The sequence below is a fragment of the Fulmarus glacialis genome, unplaced genomic scaffold (assembly GCF_000690835.1).
Source record: "Fulmarus glacialis isolate BGI_N327 unplaced genomic scaffold, ASM69083v1 scaffold6989, whole genome shotgun sequence".
NCBI classification, from domain to species: domain Eukaryota; kingdom Metazoa; phylum Chordata; class Aves; order Procellariiformes; family Procellariidae; genus Fulmarus; species Fulmarus glacialis.
This window is the reverse complement of record NW_009232554.1, coordinates 16,102-40,156: the sequence shown is the minus strand read 5'-3', so window position 1 is coordinate 40,156 and position 24,055 is coordinate 16,102. Positions and strand designations below refer to the sequence as shown.

At 37.7% G+C, this 24,055-nt stretch overlaps 1 protein-coding gene across 1 annotated transcript in view; it reads right to left on the bottom strand.

Annotated features, from left to right (window-relative positions):
• The window catches only part of AGPAT5 (1-acylglycerol-3-phosphate O-acyltransferase 5), a gene marked incomplete at its 5' end in the record, with an annotated part of 40,529 nt that extends 16,789 nt beyond the window's left edge, over nt 1-23,740 (bottom strand). The window contains 5 exons of the mRNA XM_009584938.1: nt 349-510; nt 9,880-9,970; nt 17,631-17,720; nt 23,341-23,456; nt 23,671-23,740. Coding sequence (XP_009583233.1) covers nt 349-510; nt 9,880-9,970; nt 17,631-17,720; nt 23,341-23,456; nt 23,671-23,740 — 529 coding nt within the window. The remainder of the gene's footprint in view (nt 1-348; nt 511-9,879; nt 9,971-17,630; nt 17,721-23,340; nt 23,457-23,670) is intronic.
• Nucleotides 23,741-24,055: the final 315 nt, after the last annotated feature.

Here is a 24,055-nt window from a genome sequence, read left to right as displayed (position 1 = left end):
AAGAGAGAGAGAGAATTTATGATGATGCCAAATCCCAGTGCTAGAAGAAACATGAAGGTAAATGGCACCTGCTGCCTACAGCCCCAAGTTCATTTTAACTCCAAAGAGCACTTGTATGCAGAATTTGACTACAGAAATATTCTCTGTGTGGAATAGGGAAGGGATGGAGAGGAATGTCACAGGTAACTATTATAAAGCCTAGTCACTGATGAACAATGCTCTACCAAGGTATGGTAAGATGGCTGAAGCACTGTGAAGATTATCTTCAGAGCATTAAGAAGCACCTGAAGTTGGTTCCGTATATTAACAAGCATAAGGCTATAGCATGTCTAATATACATCAACTCACCTGTCATAGATGGTGCCAGTTTTCTTTGCCCTTTGTGGTCCACGGTACCTTCATAAGCTACAGTCACATCATACACTGCATCCAAATAGTTTTTCATTGCGTCAATGGCTACATGAGTTGCCTTCACGCGTGGTGTTAGCACATGCTTTAATATAGCAAGTCCTAGAGGCGGGGGGGGAAAAAAAAATTACAGTGTTTGAAAGTAAACTGGACTACATTCACAAAAGGAACACCATGCCAAGGAACTTCAGAACCCCTGCTCAAAATCACAAAATGTACATTTTTAATCTCATTTCTCAGTTGAGAGAGCGTGCCTGTGTGCACGTTGCACATGCTCTACTGAGCACATGTAGAAGATGAAACAGAAATCCTAAAGGATATTAATGACAAAAAGGCTGCTCAACAAAACAGTCCTTTTTACAGCGCCTGCTCTAGAAGCAGTGATGGTTTTAATGTGGCTCATAAGTGATGAAACAGCACTTCTCTTTACTGTTTATGTTATGAGGTAAAAAAAAAAGAGCAAATTAACTGAGAAATACTAAATGCACAGGACATCACCTCCTGAAACAGATTCGGTAGGTGAGGCATAAGTACAGATAATTTAAGCACGCTAAGGCTCATCCGGCATTTTACTTCCAAAGGACAATTTTGTCAACATACTGAATCCTAATACTGCCCCATGGTAGCAAAAAAGTGGTTATCTTAAACTACACATGCTTAAACAGGATGCTACATTTCTCCAAAGCTACCATGGTATCAGAAATTTCAATGCATTTTGTTATTTTCTACTATAGATTCTAGCTTTCCCTGCTTTTGCTTCCTTCTCCTAATGGCACATTCTGGGACGTTAGATATGGTTACTCCAAGGGTCCTTGCTTTGGGGAAGGATGGGGGAAAGCAGTTAGACTCAAGGCAGCTTCAGCCCACAGCAATGACTTGCTGCTACAGAAGATGGGACCTTCCACTTTATCCTTGCAGTTGTTTCCCTTACTGCTCTTTTTTGCGTGCTTGTTCCTGCTGCTAACCTTGTATTGCTCTGGCACCCCCGTCCCACCAGCTGATTCAACTCACCATCCCAGTAGAAAACTAAGCAGGGAGGGGGAAAATATAGCACCAAGAACCGGCAGCAAGGAGGAAACCCTTCTCTGTTTCCCTGCAAACAACCTATTACAATTGACTTGGCTACTAAAAAATCCATAGTCACAGAAATCAACTGTTGTCCTTAACCGTCCAGACCAAGACACAGAGACTGGTATGTTAAGGACAAAAGAATGTCAGGTTTAACAGCACTCCGCACATCTTAACAACAATATTTCATGTCCATGTTTGCTTCAGCTGACCACATCCTAAAACATACTTAAGAACATACGAATACACTGGGCTTGACAGTATAAACTTTATTCTATTTCCAGAATTTTAACATACAATGACTTTCAAAATGAGAACAAACAAAAATACCCCAAACCTTTTCATGATCCGAACACAGCTCTTCCATACATTCAAGTAAGTGCTTCTAGGGGAAAAAAGCGTATTATGCAAAAATCTTCACTATTTTGCTATAAGATGTGTATCTTTCTCAATGAGGAGCATTAGAATAACATTGCAATTATTCCTTTCTAGCCTTATTTTTCATTGGCTTACACTTTAGTCAATTTTTAAAGAACCATCCACTGGTCCTATTAGTTCCTGATAGATGAAGCAAAATTTTTCTAAACGAAAGTATTGTGGTATTGCTTTTGACATCTCTCTGCTTGCAAAATCAATTCAAATGATATTATATTATGTCCTGATTTTGTACTGAACTTCTCTCCCTTGTTGGGCAAGGCATACTTTGATCTAAAATTATGAAAATATCTACTGAAAACGCTGTAAGATAATGCTAATTTCTAAACTGCTCTAACATTCTTATAGTTGAAAATTTCAGTATAAATAATTATCTTGATTTCTTAATATTTGCTAAGAATCTCCTTTTCTGAACACAGAGATAAAAGGTTATTTACTAGCACTCCTTCTGAAGTCATTGTTCTAAGCTTTACCGGCAATAGCGATAACTGTCTATGCAAAATGTTATATGGATCCTGTAAATATTTTGAAGCATAACATGGTGGTAGTGTTTTCTTAGCTTGTGAACTGTTACATCAAACAGCTAATTATGTTATGTTTCCAAATGTTTACTCTGTAAATGAAGCACTGAATATTCTAGTGTTGTGTCAGCAATGATATTAGTGCGGACATTCCACTCCACACAACTCTTGTTGATCCAAATTCCCAAACATATTCTAAAAACACTGTCATTCCTGCCCAACTCATCTTCCCCTTAACCAAACTATTACTGTGGGGAAGAAAAAGGGAAAACAGGCTTCAGTGAGAACTGAATCCTCTAGACAAATTAACTTAGGTATCTAAGACTATTTGGTGCTGAGTTTTTTGAATCCACAGCCAGTTTTGGTGATGAAGGCGGTCAGTGACAACCTGTGAAGTGCAACTGTAGAATAAGCCCCTCTTATGCCATGTGCTACCAGTAAACTCTTGAAGGTTTAAGTACAAAATGAGTATGCGTCTAATTAAAATCAATAAAGAAAGTCCATAATCCATTATTCAGAAACACTCCAGTGCATGACAAACATGCAGCAACAAAGGAGTTCAGCACATCCTTTTAAAGAATCTGTTTTATAAAAAAACATTAACCACACATCCTTGCAATTACTTGATGATCTTTGCTAAAATCAACCCAACAGAATTTAAACCCAAGTAGTTACAGTACAGTTACCTTGGCAAGCTGCCTGCATCCAATTCACAAAACACGCTGTGCTTAAACTGTTCTTAATGTTGTGCAATACTAAGTTAGGACTCTCTGTCAAAGTATTTGAGGTCATGAGATACTATTTTAAATGCCAAAGAAAACAAACTAGATGTCTAATGTGTAATACTCTACCTTAAAATGCTAGAGCTTTGCTCTTCTATGTTAGCTAATTTCTAAATGATAAACAGACATTAAAAAAATGTGAAAATAATGTGAAAATCTGAAGAAATATGGTGAGCAGTGGTATTTCAAATATTTTTTACTAGACTATAGTGAAATACAGAATTATTTCAGAAAGTCTGCAAGAAAACTGAATGAAATAAAGTAAGGTTTTAGTTTGGGAAGTACAAAAGCGCAAATCATTAGTGTCTGTAGAATTGACTTTTTCATCTAAACACAAAAGAACAAAAACCACCAAACACCATTTATGTAACCTCTCAGGGTGAAGTTACGTATGTAATAGCTGAGTACAACTCAATGGAGAAGATCTCTCTTCCTCTTCCCTTCGTCCAAGCCAAAAACTCACAGAGCTGTTCAGTGCAGGCAGGCCATCTACATTTTCAGATTTGGACTCCATTAGTCATATTTGTACCCCTAATGTGCACACACCACATTTTTAAATGAAAACAATAAAAAACCAGCTCTAAATTAAGAATAGCCTATGCGTATTACATTTGCATTACCACATTTCATCAACAAAAGTTATGTGCTCACTGAAAGTAGATGTCAGAATTAGTTTGAGGGTTTTTTTCCCCTATAAAACCATGTTACTTGACAGTAATACAAAAACCAAAGGCAGGGTGAAAAACAATTAATTGATTTCAACACCAATTAGATCTTTCTTTCCTTATGTTTCTTTTTTCGTGTGTATGTGTATGCAGGAGTAGTATTAGACTGAAAGCTTTGCAGTTACCTGGGGTGTCCCAAGTACTCACCCAATGCTCCCAGTGATCGAAGCCTTACTTATTGAAACCAGAGTCCAGAGTTAGACTTATAAAATGACATATGGTGGGAGACTTCATCCATTTGTATGCTAGTATTCCATCCACTTACATAAATAGGACTCAGCTGATGATAGTATTAAAAAATTGCATGCTCTTTCAAAAAGTGTTTCCTGTTACCATGAACTAAAGTACGTAAAATGCAAGTAATCCCCTCAAGAAGAGTATGTAGTAGCTCCTTGCTTTCCTAAACTTAATTTCCTAAGGATGACTTTTAATAACAGAAATCCTTTCTGCATCCTAATGGTACGTCTCTCAAATGCTACTCAAGGTATCCCCCCCCGACTCTTTTTTAAAATTATATTCTCCTTTCCACAGTCTCACTGTGCACTTTTACATCAAGCTTGCTTACATGAAAGTGTGTGGGGAAAAAAAAAAATCACCAAAAGCAATTTTCTTTAGAGACAGTTCCAAATAACAGTTATGGATATTAAATACTTCGGATTGCTTTAAAATACAATCGAAAGCCAATGCCAAGATCTAGAAGGGAAACATTTTTCATTAGCTCAGTTAAAATACCTCTTTTTTACATGATCTGTAAAAGCAATTTTGAGATAAACATATCCTGCACGTACAAACATCTTAGCAGAAAGCACGATACCAGTCAAGATAAACTTAGCATTAAAAAACATTTACATTTGCAACTTTTCTGCATAAAAACAAGGGAGATAACAAATGAATACCTGAAATGTTTGCTTGATTAAATGACCTTTGTTAGAAATCAAACATTAATACAAAATTCCATAAATGCCTTTCACCAGGGAGGATTGTTTTGTCTTCATTCAGCAAAAGCAAGCCAAGTTAAATTTAACAAGCTTCTTACCCCTTTCTCTTTGACTTTTCAGAGTTAGTAACATTAAGAGTAGGAGGGCTTTGGATTATTAGTATTTCTTTTCAAATTTTTAAAATGCCATTTCTTAACATTTGGATAAAATTAATATTCTACTAAACCTGAGAAATTTGTGGTGGTTTGGAACATTATAGAGGTCTAACTACTAGAAAATGGTCAGAAATCTATACATACATATTTTGGGAATGTATAAATGGAACAAATTTTATACAAGAAGCTGGTACAAAAAATAATACTCGTGTATTTTGTGGGTTTTATAGAAATTTTGTTCTATAGTCCAGTACCATTAAAAAGACCCAGCCTTAAAATATATAGTTTGAAATAAATACATAAAATAAAAATTACCACTTCCAACGTTACGACAAGATTAGAGTTAAATCCTTATGAAAATAGTGCCACCTACATATTATTATTCCCTGGACTCAGCAACTCAAGCCCACTGACTAGTGTGGAAGAGTCGCTGCACTTTTAAGATGCCCAAACTAATAGATCAGAGCCTAAAAGGTGTCACCAATGTGTAAGTCAACTGAATGAATGCATCAGATTTTGAAGACAGGAATCACATTAGCTGACTATCCCGTGCAAAGGAAAACTAAAGCGAACTTTCAGCTAAGATTAATGACTATATACTTAAATATTGGAAATTGGAAGGAAAAAGCTCAGGAGACGTGGGGCAAAACACATGCTGTCACATTCTTCTATCTTTGAGAGAGTAGAGGAAGAAATATTTAATTTGATTATGAGTATCTTACAAGACGTCCCATTAGAAACACATGAGTCACCAACCATACTGAAACATGGAGAAAGAGAGAGCCCATCCTGGTAGCAATTGCTGGAATCATCTCACGCAGCCAGCTACTTTCCATCAGGAGAGGACAACTAGGTGTATCAGGTTCAAATCCAGCTACATGACACATATCCCTATCAGCTTGGAAGTGGGGGGTTTCATTTGCCTCTGACAGAAATGAGAAAACCTGACACATCTGTTCATCTGATATTCTGGCAACATTGCTTACATGGTTTGCTGTGGCTGAGAAACCCCAGCAAATATTGCTATTTTGGCCAAAGATAAATACCGGATTAATTTTCTCAACTCCACAGAATTTAACTTGTTCTATGAATAACTCCTGCATTAATCCTACCACAAATAACCAAACAACTTAGTTTTAGAGAGGTAATTTTTGCTTTTGTTTTTTAACTTCGGGAAGCACATTCTTCCTTCCCCAATGCAATCAAACAAATGTATTTTGAGTTTAGAACGCTTCCTGTTCTATCCTGGGTAAGAATCTGATCTGATTGGAATTTTCTGCCGCTTGTAAAATGTGTAGAATGAGTAATCTTCAGTTTCTGAGAGTACTAGCATTACCCTTAGATGACAGCTTTCTCAGTTCATCACCGTAAAACCAGTATTCCTGGAAGTAAGCAACTTTCTGTATCTCACTGAATACAATTGTGGACAGAACTTACAATAGAGTTCAAATTAATTAGAATAGAGTTTTGCTGTCTCAAATCCATCAGTGCTGAAGGTCGATACGCATGTGTCAGTCTCCAACATGAAAACCATGAATACGAATGCCCTAATTTTATCAATTTTATCTCTAGATGTTTTTGGCATTCTTTGGTTTTAATAAACAAAAACTTGAACTTGGCAAGGTAGTTAATGACAAATTTGAAAAGACCAGTCCATGGATTTAATTTTTTACTGTATAATATCCTTTATTTCTTTCTAAAAATAGTAAGAAAGCACACTGTCCTACTCCTTCCCTAGAAGTTTCTCTGTGCTTTATAGCATTCAGTCTGAACTTACTCATACCCAGATCCACCCAGATCCATTGGATCTACCCTGTGTGTTTGATTGGCCTGTGTTTCAGAAAGAGGAAAACCATCTGCTCTTGCTAGGAGTCAAGATTTTGTGTAGAACCCAAGTCCTATGGCAGAACAAACTGTAATACGATGTATTACCAGTATTTTAAGAAGTTGCCTGTCTTTCAAGGGTGACCTCAATCACCTTCAAATTCTTTTGCTGTTTGATATCCTTCCATCCTATTCATAGACAGATAAGATTTATTTATATATTCATATTAATGAGGAAAGACATAGTAGTTGAAACCAGCAATGTCAACATATTCCTTTGGATGTCAACCTAAGCCTTTTTTTTTTTTTTTTAAATTTCTTTTTGCTGAACTGGTCCTCGGACCAATTGTAAAGAGGCAGTACTTGTGTCCAAAACTGGTGTTTACTTAAAAAGAACATCAAGATACGAGATGGAGATCATCAGCCGGTCACAAGAAGACCAGGTAATTAAGTTCAGCTCAGTAATTCTGGTTAAACCAATGAACCTTCTCTAGAAGAGAATCCAGCTCCAGCCCATGGAGAGTAAAAGTAAGTACAAACCCCACAAAACCTTTTCATACTTCCTCTCTGCAAAGCTACTAAAACATATACACACGCATGTCAAAAACAGTATTTCAGACAGCATGATAAACATGAGTTATGCTTGTGCTCTAGAATAGCTTTGTTATCTTTGTTCAGTATCTCTGGTCCTAACATCAATTTGAAGTTTAATTCTTCTTAATTAAACCACTTTTTCCAATATTACACTTGCACTATTTTCTCAACATAAAATTGTGCAATTTTGGGAAAAAAATCATTATAAACTTTACATTTCAATGTATAAAACAAACAAAAAAAATCCCCTACATGTCTGTAAAGCCAACACTGAAGCACTGTGCTCTGTAACAAATATACTAAGATGATAAGACTAAATTATCAGACTTCTTTATATCCCCACAAGGAATGAAATGCAAATTTCAAACTAAGTTACAGTACGTCCTCATTCCTCTGACTGGCAGAACTACTGGGCATTACTACCTTTCCTAAAACTGTAGGAAATAAGAAGCCTCCAGGATCTTTTAGACATGCATGCAATTGTGCGTTTTTAGTTCAGCTCAGCAGTGTCACATAACAGCCCTCGCATGCTCACAAGGAGCACGGCCAGCACTCAATCTACACACGACCGACTGGCGAGGTGTTTGGTCACAGCTCCCATGCTGCAGCCCCAGCACGCGGCCAGCAGCCAGGACCCTGGTGGCACTGGGGCTGCTGGGTGGAAGCCACAAGCTGGGGCCAGTCCACTGCACAGCGGTGTGGGTGGACCCCGGGGAGTCACCGTCATCTCCCGCTGGCGGCCATGCGGAGTTCCCTGTCCTCGCAGCTCCCCGATGTACTGGTATGTGCCTTGCACTGGTACGTGCCTCGTGGCTCTTAGCCGTCAGAGCAGTTTGGAACGCAGCTTTCAGTGTCAGCCATCCCTGCTTCTCAGCATGCTCGTACGAGGGATGCTCTAATTCAAGTGAATATCAATCTTTGCGTGCACAGGCAGGGGAGCAGGGTCCCGTGCAGACTGCTTCCCATTCTCTCCATATAAAAAGTTGAGGAGAGACCAACAACAAAAGAATTTAGCAGTGGGGAAAAGCGGATCAAGAGGATTTGGCGCTAGAATTGGAGATGCTTCTTGTTTAATAAGTATTTGTCTTGAGAGTTTTCAAAAGGAGTAACCCTTACAAAATAAAAGGAGATCAATACTGGAGAGAAAAGCATTAGAAGAAACACACAGGTGCTCTGAAAGCACAAAAGCAGTGTTTTACTGTTTTGCAGACTGTAGAGATATAATTAAGAGGTTTATTAAAATAATAATGACAATGAGAGCCCTTTCTTCTCCCTGAAAAAGGAGGATAGAGGAAAAAAAACCCTATCAAACACCCCCTCTGAACTCTCAAAGAACCACCAACCTAAATGAAACATTTGACTTTCATTTCCGACAGGAAACTGAAGCGATGAATAAATACATCATGACTTAAGCTCTCCTGCTCATACACGCAAACAAATTCCATTCTTCCCAAAGAGAAGAAAAGCATATATCCTTTTGGATAAGAGCTAACAATACTTAATAGCTTGATGATATCAACAGGCTGATTCACAGACTTGTGAATTCATTTCAGTGTGTCATAGAAATGAATTTACCAGACGTATTTGTTATTCTTTGTTTACCTTCAGAGTGAATTATTTCACTTTTGGTCAACAGGAAAAAACAAAACCAGGAAACATGTTCACTGAACTGTTGGACTTAAAAGTTTATGTGTGTTGTGCATATGATGTGAGGAAAAAATGAAAAAGCTTGGGACCCTTACATTTTTTGCAAGCCTTTCAAAGATGAAGTAATTCCATCTGTGGTTATAGAGACAACGCCAACAATCAAAGCGACTACAGAATAAAGTTCAACCATGGAAGGAAGGGTGAAACTGGAAGGTAAGAGAGGAACAAAACAAAAAAGCCATGGTAGCACTAACAGTTATTAAAAATGAAGTGATGGAAGACTTTTTCTTTTAAGGCACAACAATCTCTATGCAAAATATTCTTTGTATCGAGTAACAACTGTAATTGGAGTTATAACGTCAACTTAGATAGAACAGTGCCCTGATCCAGCGTAGGTAATTCTTATGTCCCTGAAGGAGCAAGAAAAGAAGTGTCCATAAATACAGATATAGTCAGCAACTAAAGAGAGCTTTCTTTAGACAGAAACCAAAGAAATCTAGTAACTGTGCCAACTGGTGAAGCCAGCAGGAGATCAAGAGAGCTCTAAAAAGAATTAATACTCTTGCACAGTGTGAAATGCACGAAATGTCTGTATATAAGCTACTCTCATCTTACTTTGTGGCAAGAGAAACACTGACTTACGCTATTCTAACCCTTAAGTATCAATCAGGCAGGCTTAATAGTCCAGGTAAGGTGAGATCATCTTCATATTACACAACAATTTTATATAACATATATTAACACTGTAACAAAAGAATGATTGCAAAACTTTTTTTGCTTACCTTCCTTTTCAGCAAATGACTGACTATCTGCAATGACTTTTGGTATTTCTGGATTGTAACGAGTCCCCTCTGGAAAAATCACTAAATACATCTGTGGGATTAAAAAGAAACAAAACAGACAAGTTCTTATAATGAATGTAAGCCGATTCCTTTTACAGAAATTATCATCACTTGATAGGTCCATATTGTATTTAGTTCACACCATCGATTACTGTAAGGATCCAAAGAAAATCAGAATACTTGAGCTAAAATTTCTTAGCTCTAAGAAACTTACTGTTCGAGGTTCAAAATAATTTTCTTTGAATGTACACAACAGAAAGTTGCCCAGGTGATTTAGAAAGGGAGATAGTACGCATCAACAAAAGTAAGCAAGTCAGGAGCAGCTGAATCAACAAGAGTATGAGTTTTGTTAAGTGGGATAAGAGATTTTGAAAAGACAGTCAAATATGTCACAGATAACCTAAATTGTATTTTTTTTCTTTAATACTGATCTTGCATCTAGTCTTTCCTTATGCTGAAATATACATTTAATTCCATTCATAATCAGAAATTCTATTAATTGAAATTATGATTGATCAACTACCTTATGTGCCGTTATGCATCTCACTGTATTAGATATTAAATACATTATGAAATTAAAATCATAGTTTAGCATAATTGGAACTTTAAAGTCACATTCCTTTAAGAATGCATGTCTGCAAGGTTAGATTTGCTAAGTAAATTAGTTTGCTTGCCTATTCAGCAACAACTGTCAATGGGTTCTCAAATAATTACACAGGTAAAGATTGCCTAAGTACCTGCATATCTGTAGTGTAAAATTATGTACCCAAATAGAAGCAGTCAAATTTGATGAATTTTCCATTTGCTTTTGAAACAGAACAGAGGTTTCTATCTCTCTTTTTTTGTGTGTGTGTGTCTTGCATAATCTCCTACATACAAAGTTGATGCAAAACATCACTTAAGCAGTGAAAATTTCATATTGGGGGCTCATCTGCAGAAGAAAAGGCTACGGCCACAAATGCTAACTAGCGTGGAGTTGAACATGACACATTCACAGTAAAACCATGCCTACTGTGCTTAGACTAACTACTTAATTTGTTATCTTCGCAGAAATGAGTCTCAAGAATTATTTGAAAGAAAAAGAGATAATGGATTTACAAAATAGCGCAAGGAAGATTATCAGTGAGTTCAGGAAGACACTGACAAGTGGGAGTGCACATCCTCAAAAGATGCAAAGTTAAATAAAAACTCAGAAAGAGACACACAGGAATATAACTTTGTGCTTCTGGCCCACAAAGCATCAGAGTATGCTGGTATTTGCACTTAATGATTGCAGAACAGCTAGAGAAAAGGCTGAATGCAGAACGACAGGACCCAGCAAGCAAACTCTTCCGGTGAGGAAGGTTGAAAGATGCGCTAAAATGCAGAGGAGGGAAGAAATCCAGAAACTGTGCCAACCAGTGAAGCCAGCAGGAGATCAAGAAAGAGGAGAACTGAGTACATAGCCTAGAATCTGGCAGGGGAAAAAGAAAAACAAAAATTAAGAATGGCAAAACCAGTGTCACTGGAGTAAAGAGAGCTAGAGGAAAGGCTGTACTTGTCATGGCACGTTTGGGGAGAACTGGCAGATTGCAGAGGCAGATGAAGTCCCAAGAATGTTCGAGGACCGGCAGAAACCCAAGATTTATACAGATTTTTGGGGAAAGAACAAAAGAAAATGGGTTTAAGAGGCAAGGTGCTTACTTTTTTATAACATGACAGTAGCACAAACACAGGGATGAGTATAGGAATCCTTAGACCCAGCTGCAGTCCACACTTCCCCCAGCCATGTATACATTTCATCTATGAAGTACACTGTTGAGATATTTAAGTGACTAAGTAAAACTTTTTAGAGTTAGCTGGAAAGGGCATAATATGCAAATCCAGATGCTTTTTTTTTTTTTTCATAAATATGCTTATATTCAAATCACATAATTTGGATCCTTAGAATGGTACTTCAAGATGAGGTTACACCCCCCCAATTAAAGACTGTATGCTCAGCTCCAAAGGGTAATACAGTGGCTGTAACAGGTAATAATTGACAGAGCAAAGAAAGTGAAGCACACAGGATAGGAATATCATTCTTGGTACAGAGGTCAGCACTTGAAAGCATGCAACAACATTACCAGTCTTCAAAGCAGATTATCAGCCACTGAAAGCTGATTACACAACAGAGAATAGTATCTACTTACTCCAGTCCTACCTGTGTAATACAAAGCAGGGCTTGAAATTATAGTTTAATTATTCTTGTAAACCTCTAAAACACAGGCAGCTGAACAGGTTTGTTGACCAGAATCTGAGTATCTCTGAATTGAAAGCATACCAACAAGACAGAGAAGTGGCCTTTGCTTTAAATTCAGCATATATAAACCCAGTATGTAGCTCATTAGGACTACTTTACCTGAGTAAAATTAATGAATGTAAATAGATGTCCTACCTACACTCACGTACAGTCCTATGCAAGACAAAGATAATTCTGCCAGTGCAATTCAGCCTACCAAATCTACTTGTATGACTGGCTTTTCTCTTCTCCCACCATGGGTAGCAGAAGCTAAATCCTTAAGCAGATTATAAAACTACAAATCTCTAAGATTTTAATAACTAAATAAGCTCCCCTGAACTTGGATTAAGAACTGTTGAGTTGTAGAAGCATTTTAATTGCCTAGAAACTCTAGCTGCAGCTAAGGCAATTTTTTATACAGAATTTTTCATTTAGGGCAATTAGCTACACACAAGTTATGCACTTTATTGCAGTGACTGCAAAATACAGTGCTTGTGTTCAAAATAGCATAGAAAATTTTGTGTTACCATAGTCCCTGATTCATTGATACACCAATTTTAACCCAAGCAGAGTAGGTCCCTACATTCAGTTACATGGTACTTTCATGACTCTTTCTGTGTAATGGGTGGGTGTCAATACACTCGCTATCTCTCATCAATTTGAAAGCTTCAAGGAGTGGATCAGGATTCATTCAGTAAAACCCTTCTGATTCTTGTTGGAGACAGAAAACCAGAAAAGACGCAGGGGTTACCCGCAGAGTCCCCAGCGTAATGTCAGTGAACTTGCCACAATCCACAAATGAAATGAATGGATGATAACTACTTTCACCTGAATAGCAACTCTATTCATTTCCCCAGTGTTGTCAAGGCCTCCCAGGCAAAAAGAAATAGCAACAGCACTGAGAGGAGCCATGCTTCCCGAGGGGGGAGTAGGGCAGCCAAGGAAGTCCTTGAGATAGATCAGAGCGCCGCAAAAGGAGCTGGTATGGGTGGAGCAGGGGAAAGGGGCATGAAGCAACACACGAGTCCCTGGAGTAGAGAACAAAGTCAGCCCAGATACCATAAACATACAGTAAGAAGAGGTGATAAAGAGAACGCCTGGCCGAGGACAGGGCTTTGGAGGGTGTCCTGGAGAGAGTAGCTGCCACTGTAGAAGAACATAGGGCATCAAGAAGTGGTAACCACTGACTAAAGATATCTTGCATTTACTGTGCTGTTCCTGGGTGGGTGACAAGGTGAAAAGAATTAAATATTTTTATTTTATTAAAATTGTATTAAATGATGCATTTGCTTAGTTTTAATACCATTATTATTGCATCCTGACAACTAGACAGATTCATATCTGAATCCACTTAGACCACTGCCTAGAAGATACGTTTCCAGTGAATTGGATGAGAAACATTAACACTCAGATCAATAACTGAAAAAGATATGGTATGAGAAAGTGTATCTGGTATAATTGGAACAAAATACAAAAGGTGATGTGAGGAAAGCAGGCAAGGACATCCAGGATTTACAAGGAAGTTGTCAGGGATTTGCAAATTAGTAACTATATGACAAAATAATTACATTAAGCCTTATAGCAGTTGTATTAATGTATCTGTTCCCTCCATATTTTTACTGTTTGATTGGCACTGCTTCATATGGCAAAGATTTTTTCTGTGAATGAATGAATGACAAAAACAAAACATATAGTAATCAGCTAAATATTGGCTGTACTGGCTTAAATCCCACATCTCAGAATGCAGATTTCCTACTCTCGATGCATGATAAAAAGAAATATAAGTTACATTTTCAATTACCAAACTGAATGGTTTGCTTTCAGAAAAGTTAACTTTCCTTATAAAACAAGCAGATTGAGTATATCAAGTGTCGGCTGGATATGTTGTTACATTGAGAAATGTGTTTATCTTTTTATGGCTTACATTAAAACAACATTAACACAAAAGTGTCCTTCAAACCGTGTGACAGTCTCTGCTCTCACAACAAGACATAAGATTGCAATTTGTTAACCATCAGCCAGTTTTTATGTAATTTTAAACAAAATCACATTGTTTCAACTGAGTTTTGCAAACGAAAGGCCCAATAATGAACCATTTGAGTGTATAGTTCAATGACAAGTTTGAGAAGCAAAATAATTTCCAGAGAGAAATAAGAAAATTTATTAGTTCAAGATCTCCACTAAGAAAACACAGGTGCAACAGCATTTCAGTCTAGCATCAGAGTTTTGTTCTTGTCTAATATTGCTATGCTGCATCTGGGAAGAAGGGTGGACCAACTGCGAACAGCAGGACAGAAAAAGGGGCTGTTTAAGGCAGGCAGGTGGGCAGAAGAGTCGTAAGACAAGGCGAGCAAGGAGCATCATGTAGTCTACTGTCCCTACACAAAATCAAGCACACCAGATCACTAATCCAGTTCTACTGTGAATGTAGAGGCCAAGAGGCAGTCTTATTTTTCCTGTCTGCATTCCACCTCCAATTTACTTTTTTTTTTTTTTTTTTAAAATTTAAAAGAGAACCATATGACATGAGGCAGTAAAACAAGTAAAGGCCTTGCTACGCTAATGAGAACAGAAGACTGGTTCTGCCTTCTTACACGTCTTCAGTTTCTTAATGGGAACAGGGATGGCTCCAGACAGACTGAATATTAATCATTTGGATTCTTTTGTTTAAACTATATGTGGAGAGAAACTGTAAATAACAAAGTGACCCTTAACACAGATTCCCGTCCATCTCCTCTCTATCGGCATATAATTCTTTCCTTAGCAGCTGAAAGACAAACTTTTCTCTAACACTACATTAAAGAAAGAACTCCACCACATTCATGCAGAATGACCAAGCAACAACAGCTGCTCCCTCAACTGAGGAAAAGCCCACCCTGAGCTGTAGCATCCAGTGCATAAATTTTAATAAAAATTCCAGAGTAGTAAATTAATTATCGCATGAAGCTGATGAGTTCAGGGCGTACTTGCTTTACTGATTAAAATGTCTTCATTTTAAACGCAATATGGTTGCTTGTGAATGTCACGCTAAGTTGCAGAACTGCAAAGTTTCTTCATGAATAATGCACTAAGGACACAGGTTATCATGTTCTTCTCCCAGTAGTAATTGTAGATTAAAGGGCATTTACAGCATCTATGTTTAAATTCTCAGATAAAGTGGATTATAGAAAACTTAGTCTTCCCTCAAATGACAACTCAATGGTCTGTGTCTTTTACCCCAGCAGATGCAAACATTTGTCTCAGAAAATAGGCTTTTGACAGCTTTGGTTTTGTAAAACTTAAGTGTCACTCCCTATATGGTGTGACTGAAAGCCATCAAAACCAGAATGTATTTCTGCAGCAGTTACACTTATTTCTCTTCTATACTGCTATCCCAGATAATACGATGAAAATGGCAACAACTGCCTGGTAAGCACGTCCAGGTTCTGTGCCCATTTCCAACACCACCGAACTTCCAGATAGCCAAATCACACCAAAAAACAAATGTACCTAAGTGGCCCCAAATTCATTTGGCATTAGCTTAAGATAGGTTAGGTATAGGTTTTCAATCCACACACAACTGAGGAGGGAAAAGAAAGATTCACATGTAGATCTCCACCATGGAAAGCAGAACCCACGGATGTAGCTTTAAAGAAAAGCGTTATGCTTAAATCTCCCCTTACATTCCAGCTGGGCTAAAAATCACACACTAGCCTGTCCAGTCAATTTTTTATAGCACTGGAGCAACACTGAACATAATTCGCATGTTTCCAAAGAGATGCAGAATTAGATCAGTTTCTAGGCCCATCTTCCTAAGACTGTATTAAAAAAAAAAATCCATGTTTTTATAAAGCCAGACTAATTTAATGCAGAGTTCAAATCAAGACTCTCATCACAATCAAAACCTTATTGTTACAACAATACCCCTGCATTTTAGGGGGTGCAGAGGGAACCCAGAAAGCCAGAATCAACCAGAAGCTGCCTCTTTGGCTAGCAAGAAATCCATGGACCTATGCAGGATACCCTGCTAGGATATTTCAGCCAGACTAACTAAAGCAAAGTTAACCAGCACTCTGCAGGGGGAGCAACTGTTTCGGGGGATGACTACAAATACGTTTCATACATCCTGCAATTTGTCTTCGCTTATTCCATTACACTGCAAGTTCTACAGAAAGTAGAATCTTTCTCACTGACATGCAGAAAATAACTTGATGCCATGGAACCTTTTCACACCCCGGGACCCTGCCAGATAATGCGGGCACAAGTTACCACTACTGAATATGACCATCTTCTCCATGTGGACATCATTAGATTAGACACTGGACAGCAAAAGTTCAGTTGTCGTAATGTATTTCTAGCCTTTGTAACTTATATACTAAAAAGTGGAAATAGATCCACTTTCTAATCTTAATAAAAAACAAACGAAAAAAACCCCTGTTCATGCTAAATATTAGTTCAAGACAAAATGAGTTTGAGCACTGTCTTAAACAGGGATGCTTTACTCATTTAAGCTTCTCAGTAAGCGTAAGGCCAGTTTACTTTTTCAACACAGACACATGCACAAACACACACATTATCTCCAATAAAGAAAAAAAAAAATTACTATTATGAAGGCCAAAACAACCTATGCGCTCCTTTTACCCAAGCCTCAGCTTATAAAAGGTTTGCCACTTAGTATTTGGAGCAGCAAGTCCTAATCACATCATTTTAAATAAAATGAAAGTGTAACTGTTCTATATCAAGGCTTGCTGAGTTGGTTTTCTTAAGTCTAGCCAAAAAGGCAGAAAACATTTTAATGCACAGCTTCCATTTGCATAGAAGCAAAGCACAGTGATTCTAACCACTGAGCCACAAACCATACAGGCAGTCATGAGAAAAGTCACTTGGCACTAACAATCATTCTTCAAATAGAAAATTATCAAGAGTTTGGGGTTTTTTTGTTTGGGTTTTGTTTTTTTTTCTCTCTCTCCTCCAGGCATAGCAGACAAAGTTACTCAGTTCTAAGATGTCACTGCTATTAAAAATGATTGATCATTGGGATGATTAATTAAGATTTGGTAAGAATGGTTCTTGACTTTCATAAGTCAAGAATACCAGTCTCTGACAAGTATACAGTAGTCAAAATGTTGTCTTTTGAAACACAGGGAACACTAACAGTGGTTTCTCAAGGAAGGTACTACAGCTCATGTTCTAAGATTTAGTCCAGATCCCCCCTGCCCTCTACAGACAGAATCACAAAGTTCGTATCATTCATAACGGCCTAGTCAAATTTTCCTAAGTTTAATTAGAGGTATCACTCTAATCACAGCAAGTAACTGTAAAAATACAGAAAGAAAACAAATCCATTATTACTGTCTTGCAGTTTGTAGGTATCAGGCATGGCTCAATTCTCCAATAAGCCTTTGCGATTAAAAAAGTCAAAGAAAAGAGGAGAAGGAAGGTATAATCTTACCGGCGTCTCAGTTTTCATCTGGGCCCGCAACTTCTCTCTCATTTCTTTTTCGTTGAATTTGGCACTTCTTTTTACATAGACTCCTCCATGCTAATGAAGACAAAAAAATATAAAGTATTAAATATTTAAGTAGTTTAATGTAGAATAGTTGGTAGAAGAACAAACAAGACGACAATGACAAGTCACCTTTATGACTCACGCTGCAAATTGCCCACAAGACATTTTCTCCTAGGATGAAAGCACCTGAAACTAATTTTACATTTGCGTGTACTTAAGTTTACAAAACCTGTTTAAATAAAGATCAGATCAAAAAAAAAAAAGCATAAGACACTTCAAGTGTCATGTTTAAAGGTGTTTAACTGGAAGATGGCATTGGAACCAACCTCGGGGATCTATCTATTCCTGACAACATTGACAAGTAGCTTAACTTGTATATCACAGGAAAAACCACACAACTGAACTTACTCACATACAAGTACTTATAGGTCAATGTTTTCAATTTTATGTGCCTGCTCTTAAATAGTGACTAATGCAAATACTGGAATTACAATTATCGTACCTCTACATACAAAATTTATAAATAGCATAAAAGTAACTAGCATAGGTCTTGAAAACTTCCATGCACTTTATTAGAGAATCAAACCTTTAATAAAGAAGTTACATACCAATAATTTAATAAGTAACAAAATCTTTAGAAGGCAAAGGATTTTGTAAAAGTATTTTTACTGAAAATCATTATAAAAAGTTGGACCATTTCCATTTATGAATTATTCAATTTATAACTTGTTCCACACAATTTATCAGAAAAACTTCAGTAAAAGGACTATGGCAAAGTACACACAAAGAAAGAGTTATAAAGAAATAAAATTTGCCTCATCATTTCCCTCTTCCATAACTTTGTTTTATCTACAGCGTAGATACAAGAGGATGTAAGCAAACATGCTCCAAAATGAACTACTGATACAATGAATTCAGAAAAAAAAAAAAAGATATATAGCTTCTAAATAACAGAATTTAATTTTTAAGGTACATTGTTTCCATGGGGTTTCTAACCGATTCCCTAACTTGGTAATACTCTTTTCTGCCCACCCTGACCTTTGGCATTAGGATTTGTCAGATAATTTCTGTCCATTTATGGTTTTACAAGCTCTTAACAGAAAGGTGACAGTGAGATTAAAACTACTAAGAGCTGAACGTCATTCAAATGTCTTATCTCAGGAAAAGATACAGTACATTGTAGAAACAGGGGTGGTGGTGTGTGTGCGGGGAGCTATTATTTTATTTGCATGACACGGACAGGAATAAAGTTTGAGGGGTTAGGAGGAGGTAGGCAGAACAGGCGGTTATGCAAAGTGCTTTCAGCCTTTGCTTTTCATGGCGTGGAGAGATGGCTGTGCAGCTGCTTAGCTAGTGGTATTTGACGTGACTTTTACGTTGTTCTCCAAAAGCTGCAGTGAAAAGGAACAGAAAGTCAATGGTACATTAACTCCATATTAAATATTCTGTCTTAACATTACTGTCTGTAGTTCCCTACCAAGGTGAAGTAGCCAGCTGCAACACTCAGCTGTGCTGCTGTGGCTGGAAAGGGACTAACACTAAGAACAGAATCCCAGTCCACCAAGCTTGGCCGTTAGCAGGCTGGAACATCCTATCAGCACCGTCCCACAAGCAGTTTACCAGTCCCGGATAGATAATGGCACGAACAGAAAAATGTTCCATCAGCTGAGCAGCAAACAGAGAGCCATGTTATCTACACACTCCACATGTAAGACCGTTTTTAAGATCTGACACCATTAAAGGGCAGTAGAAGTCTTATTCTGTACAGTGACACTCACCACAACAACCGCTTTCAGGAAGGGCAAACTCAGTTTGGTATGAGAAATAATGCCTCTATTATACAAGACTTCCATGTAATTGGTAAGTCATCATTCTGTGTGAGCTCAGCTAGGTCAAGCTTTGATAAATGAGGGAAGGCTGGAATCAGTGTCTTCCCTTGTTTATCAGATTACTAACCAGCTGCAGTAAACTGGGAAAATACTGAACCACCTTTTCCTTGTTTACCTTGTGAATTTGGAGAAATCAAGTTACTATTGTACAGTTTGCTTAGGGACACCACAACACCAAAGACAGGTTTGGTATCCCCACCTCAGACTTTTTAGTGCTCAGAAATAGATCTGTACTTCTCAAGTAAATATGAGTACCCAGTCATGTAACGTAAGAAGAGACAAATTACATATTGTAAGATCACCATTCACTGCATACAACCCAACTACATAAATGTCAGCTCCCCTATGGCGCAGGGTTACAAACCTAAAGAGAGGCAAGATGCCATACTAGCTAAATATTTGGCTAAAATTCAGTAACAACCAAAAGGGTGCACAAGCTGAAGCTGAATAACAGAAAAGACAAAGACATACTTCCTATGTTAAAAAGTCAAGCAAACTCTGGGATATCAAAAATATTTATCAAAATTACATCCCAGCCTCACCAGGTGGTATAAGATGAATAGGAGCTAGCTGCATTTTGGTGGAGAAAGATATGGCAAAAAAAAATTTCAGATCCACCCAAAAATAATAAAGCGAGTTTTATGAAGAGAAATAGCTCTACCTAATAAACCAAACCTGGAACATAACAGGTTAATTTAAGTGATTCTTTTCTTTTCTTGCTATTAGATAGCTGCCTCCAAAAAAGAATACTAGTTATGCAATTGTATATAGCTTGAATTCCCCAATTTGTATTGCATTTCCTTTTCAGTAAGAGATCAAATATATGAACGCTTTTCAAAACAGGTTTCTGGAAGTACTGTTTTTAAGGTTACAATTTTTTTCCGCTGTACTTTAAAAGCCCCTCTCTCAGTCAACAATGGATTATGTTTACAAATATACTTCCTTTGTGCCTGAATTTTGCTCTCCTGGACATCCAGACCACGTTTATTTCCAAACAGGATGTTTACCTGAGGTAGGGAATATGAATTCCGTGAGCATGGCGTAATTACATGGCTCTGGAAACTTTTAGTGGAGTGTGAGTGACATCACTGACAGAACATCAACAGGAAGGGCAGGAAGTGTTTTATGTTTTTGCACTGTTTGGTGTGATAAAAACAATAAAAATACCTATTAGCTTGCACTGCAGTCCTGCTGCATCCCGTCTCAGTCATTTAAACACACACGCATCACCACTGTTAGTAAGCTGCCTTTCATTTGTGTCACTGATTTAAATACATAAATATGAAAATATACATATAATCATTCCCCACTAAATCTTTTATTATGTTTTGAGGAATCCAAAGGTGAACAGGTTTTGTTTAATATATATGTTTTGATTAAAAATGTAGGCTACATTCAGATTAATTTCCACAGGATCCTTCTTTTAACAGTCAATATAGCAGCCAGGAAACTGAGCCCCGGATATTCCAGATAGCAATAGTAATTTTCCAAAATCTTGAAAAAAATCATTTCTGGACACCTAGTGATAGTGGATAGAATATATATCCTGTCTGTATTTTAATTAAAGCAGACTTAAATCACCACCAATGTAATCACTACAGGCAAGGACAAAGACCAAATATTACCATGCAGCAGACTGGTCACTTCAGTGGAAGAAAAATGTTGAGAACCAGAGTCTTTAGTGGAGACAAGCATTAGACAACAGAGAAGTCCATTTTCTCCCAATGGATACCCTCAGTGAGGTATGACAGGATGTGACAGTCCATACTTATTTAGGGAACTGGGACAGCAAACCCATCAACAAAAAGAAATCATGAACAGTTTTCTTATTTTCTCTTTTCTAAACATAGTGATTTTAGAAGAAAGGATGGCAACTACTCATGCTCCAGCCTAGATTTACAGCCTACTCGCTAAGGCACTCGTCCAGAAGACAACAAACATTTTCAACCATCAAGCTGAAAACATCGAACCTGGATCTCCCAATATCTCAGGGGACACTCTAACCTCTTACGCACTGAACAGACAGTAGGAACCTCAACCTCTACCTGTGTTCCAGGATAAGCTCCAAGTTCACACCCCAGCGATGGACACCTTATGTGACATGATCCAAGACTCTGAACCTCTGTTCAAATTAGGTACACCCAAGCTAGAAGGCAACATATGATTGCTGGGAAAGGCCACTGTTCATGGATCTGTGCCATTAGGCAGTTCATGGATCTGTGCCTCCCCTTGCCCAACGCGCTCTAAACCCAATCCAACTTACATTAGCTTCTTGGAGCCAAAGTTTCAGCACCAACGGCCACACAAGGACTATCCTGCTTCCTTCCCCCCTTCCCACCCATGGCTGTATACTCAAAACTTTCCCCTTTTTGCTGGTTCTAGCAATCAACTGATCTGACTTGACTTATGGATGCAAGAGCGCAACTGGTGAGAGAGAGAGGAACGTGCAGCCAAGAATGAGGGAGAGATTAAAGCCTCCTATTCGGAATATGTCTGTCGTTGCCTACTCTTCATATATTCCTTTACAAATTAATATATAGTTCAAATCATACCCAGCATAGTATTTCTCTCAATACCCCCCATCCTCTTGGACAGGGCTGACAGTCAATTCAATCAAACAGTCTAATTCTATTAGAAGTATTCTTCTAAGTGTTTTTTGCTTTTCTTTGCCTGGGCGGCGGGGGGTAGGGTGGTGGGCAGAAAGCAGATTAACATTCAAGTAAAGATCGCAGACAGATCACAGACAGAAGCCAAAGGAGAAAAATCTTATCAAACAGGCACTTTGGAACAGTTACCCAAAACTTAATCCATTTCTCTCCTAACAACTAAGCACCTATCTAAATCCTGAGATAAATACCGTGAAACCATTTCTGATCACCTAGAAAAACATACCAATACTTCCAAAAACATCCCCCTCTACATTTTATTTCATTACTATATAGGCACAGTCCTGCTTTCAGAAAAAGCAAAGAACAGATATGACAAATTCAGAGAGGATTTCAGGGAGGTAAAGCCATCTACACTGTTCTCCGCCATTTTAGATTAAAGATCACATCCACTCAGTATGTTGACTCTACAGTGACCATGGCCCACTGTTTCTTCAGTAACTATAATTTTGAGTCACGTCAGGTTAAGCTCTCAAACTAAAAGGAACAAGTAGACCATTATGCAGGAAGACAAGAAAGTAAAAGGTAGTAGTAGGAATACTGTTAGACTCAGGTTTTTGCTTAACTGAAGTCCAAAGCAAAACCATCAACACTTTCACGGAGGCTGGGATCTGCTTTTCCTCCACACTACACTAAGTCCAATTTTCCTCTTTTATATTGTGCTAAAACCAAACAACTGAAAAATAAATAAGTACACCACAGCAATGTCAGCTTACTCCCAATTTGTAGCATGATAAAAAAACCCCATACATAGAAAAAAGGTCTGTTTACACCTGCTGCTAAGTGGGTTTTTGGATTGTAAAAAGAACAAAGTTCTAGAATATTCTGAAATGCTTCCAACAGACTCTACAGTTTTAATTCTAGTAATAAACACCATCCACAAGAAGTATTCATTTAGGAAAGTAAACTGATTCTTTAATAACCATCTCTCAACTAAGACACACATCTAACTACACCGAGTGAAACCAGCTACTTCCATGTTCAAATGAACAAGTGCCAGCTCAGAACTACATCTTCCCAGCACGTATGATAAATGGAAGGAAAGTGCATCTTACATATTTGACCCACAAACAGCAAGGAAAAAGTGAATGGGCTTACCTGTGCAAAATACCATCCATACAGCGGAAGCCATTTTAACCCATCTTTCAAGACATACCGGACATGCCCGAGAGCATTCTGCCTAATAGCCAGCATGTCCGCAATAATCCAGTCAACTGCAAAAACAAAAGCCCAAAATGTTTAGTAAAATTAGTTTTTAATTGCCACTGATGAAACAAGAAGCACATGTTGTACATATAAACATCATTAAAGATTTCTGAACTAGAAGTTCTTGCTCGTTAAGGCAAAACTGGAAAGAGAGACCATGAACAGATAAGCAGATTTTTTTAAATCTATATAAGTGCCAAGACAAACAAAAAAAATACAAACCCGTACACTGATGATTTGATAAATATATTACATTTTCTTTATTTTTTGGCAAATCCCCGTAGATTATTACCTAAAAAAAAAAAAAAAAGAAATGTAGTATTACTTTATTACTTATTTTCATTGCATTAGGCAGTGATGAGATCCAATACAGTAATTGCTATTTACTAGGAAAACTGCCAGCAAGTTAGCACCATTAACAGAAAAATACCCCATCACCGCATCAGTACCCATCATGCATACAACTGACTTATCAACAAAGTAGTGAATATTAATTAATGAGGGCTTAAGAAAGCTATTCTGTTCTTGTGCCTCAGCCCTAGAACTGGATCCATGGAAGCTGACCTACATCCACAAGATCCCTACATTAATATAATTAAAGGTGAAG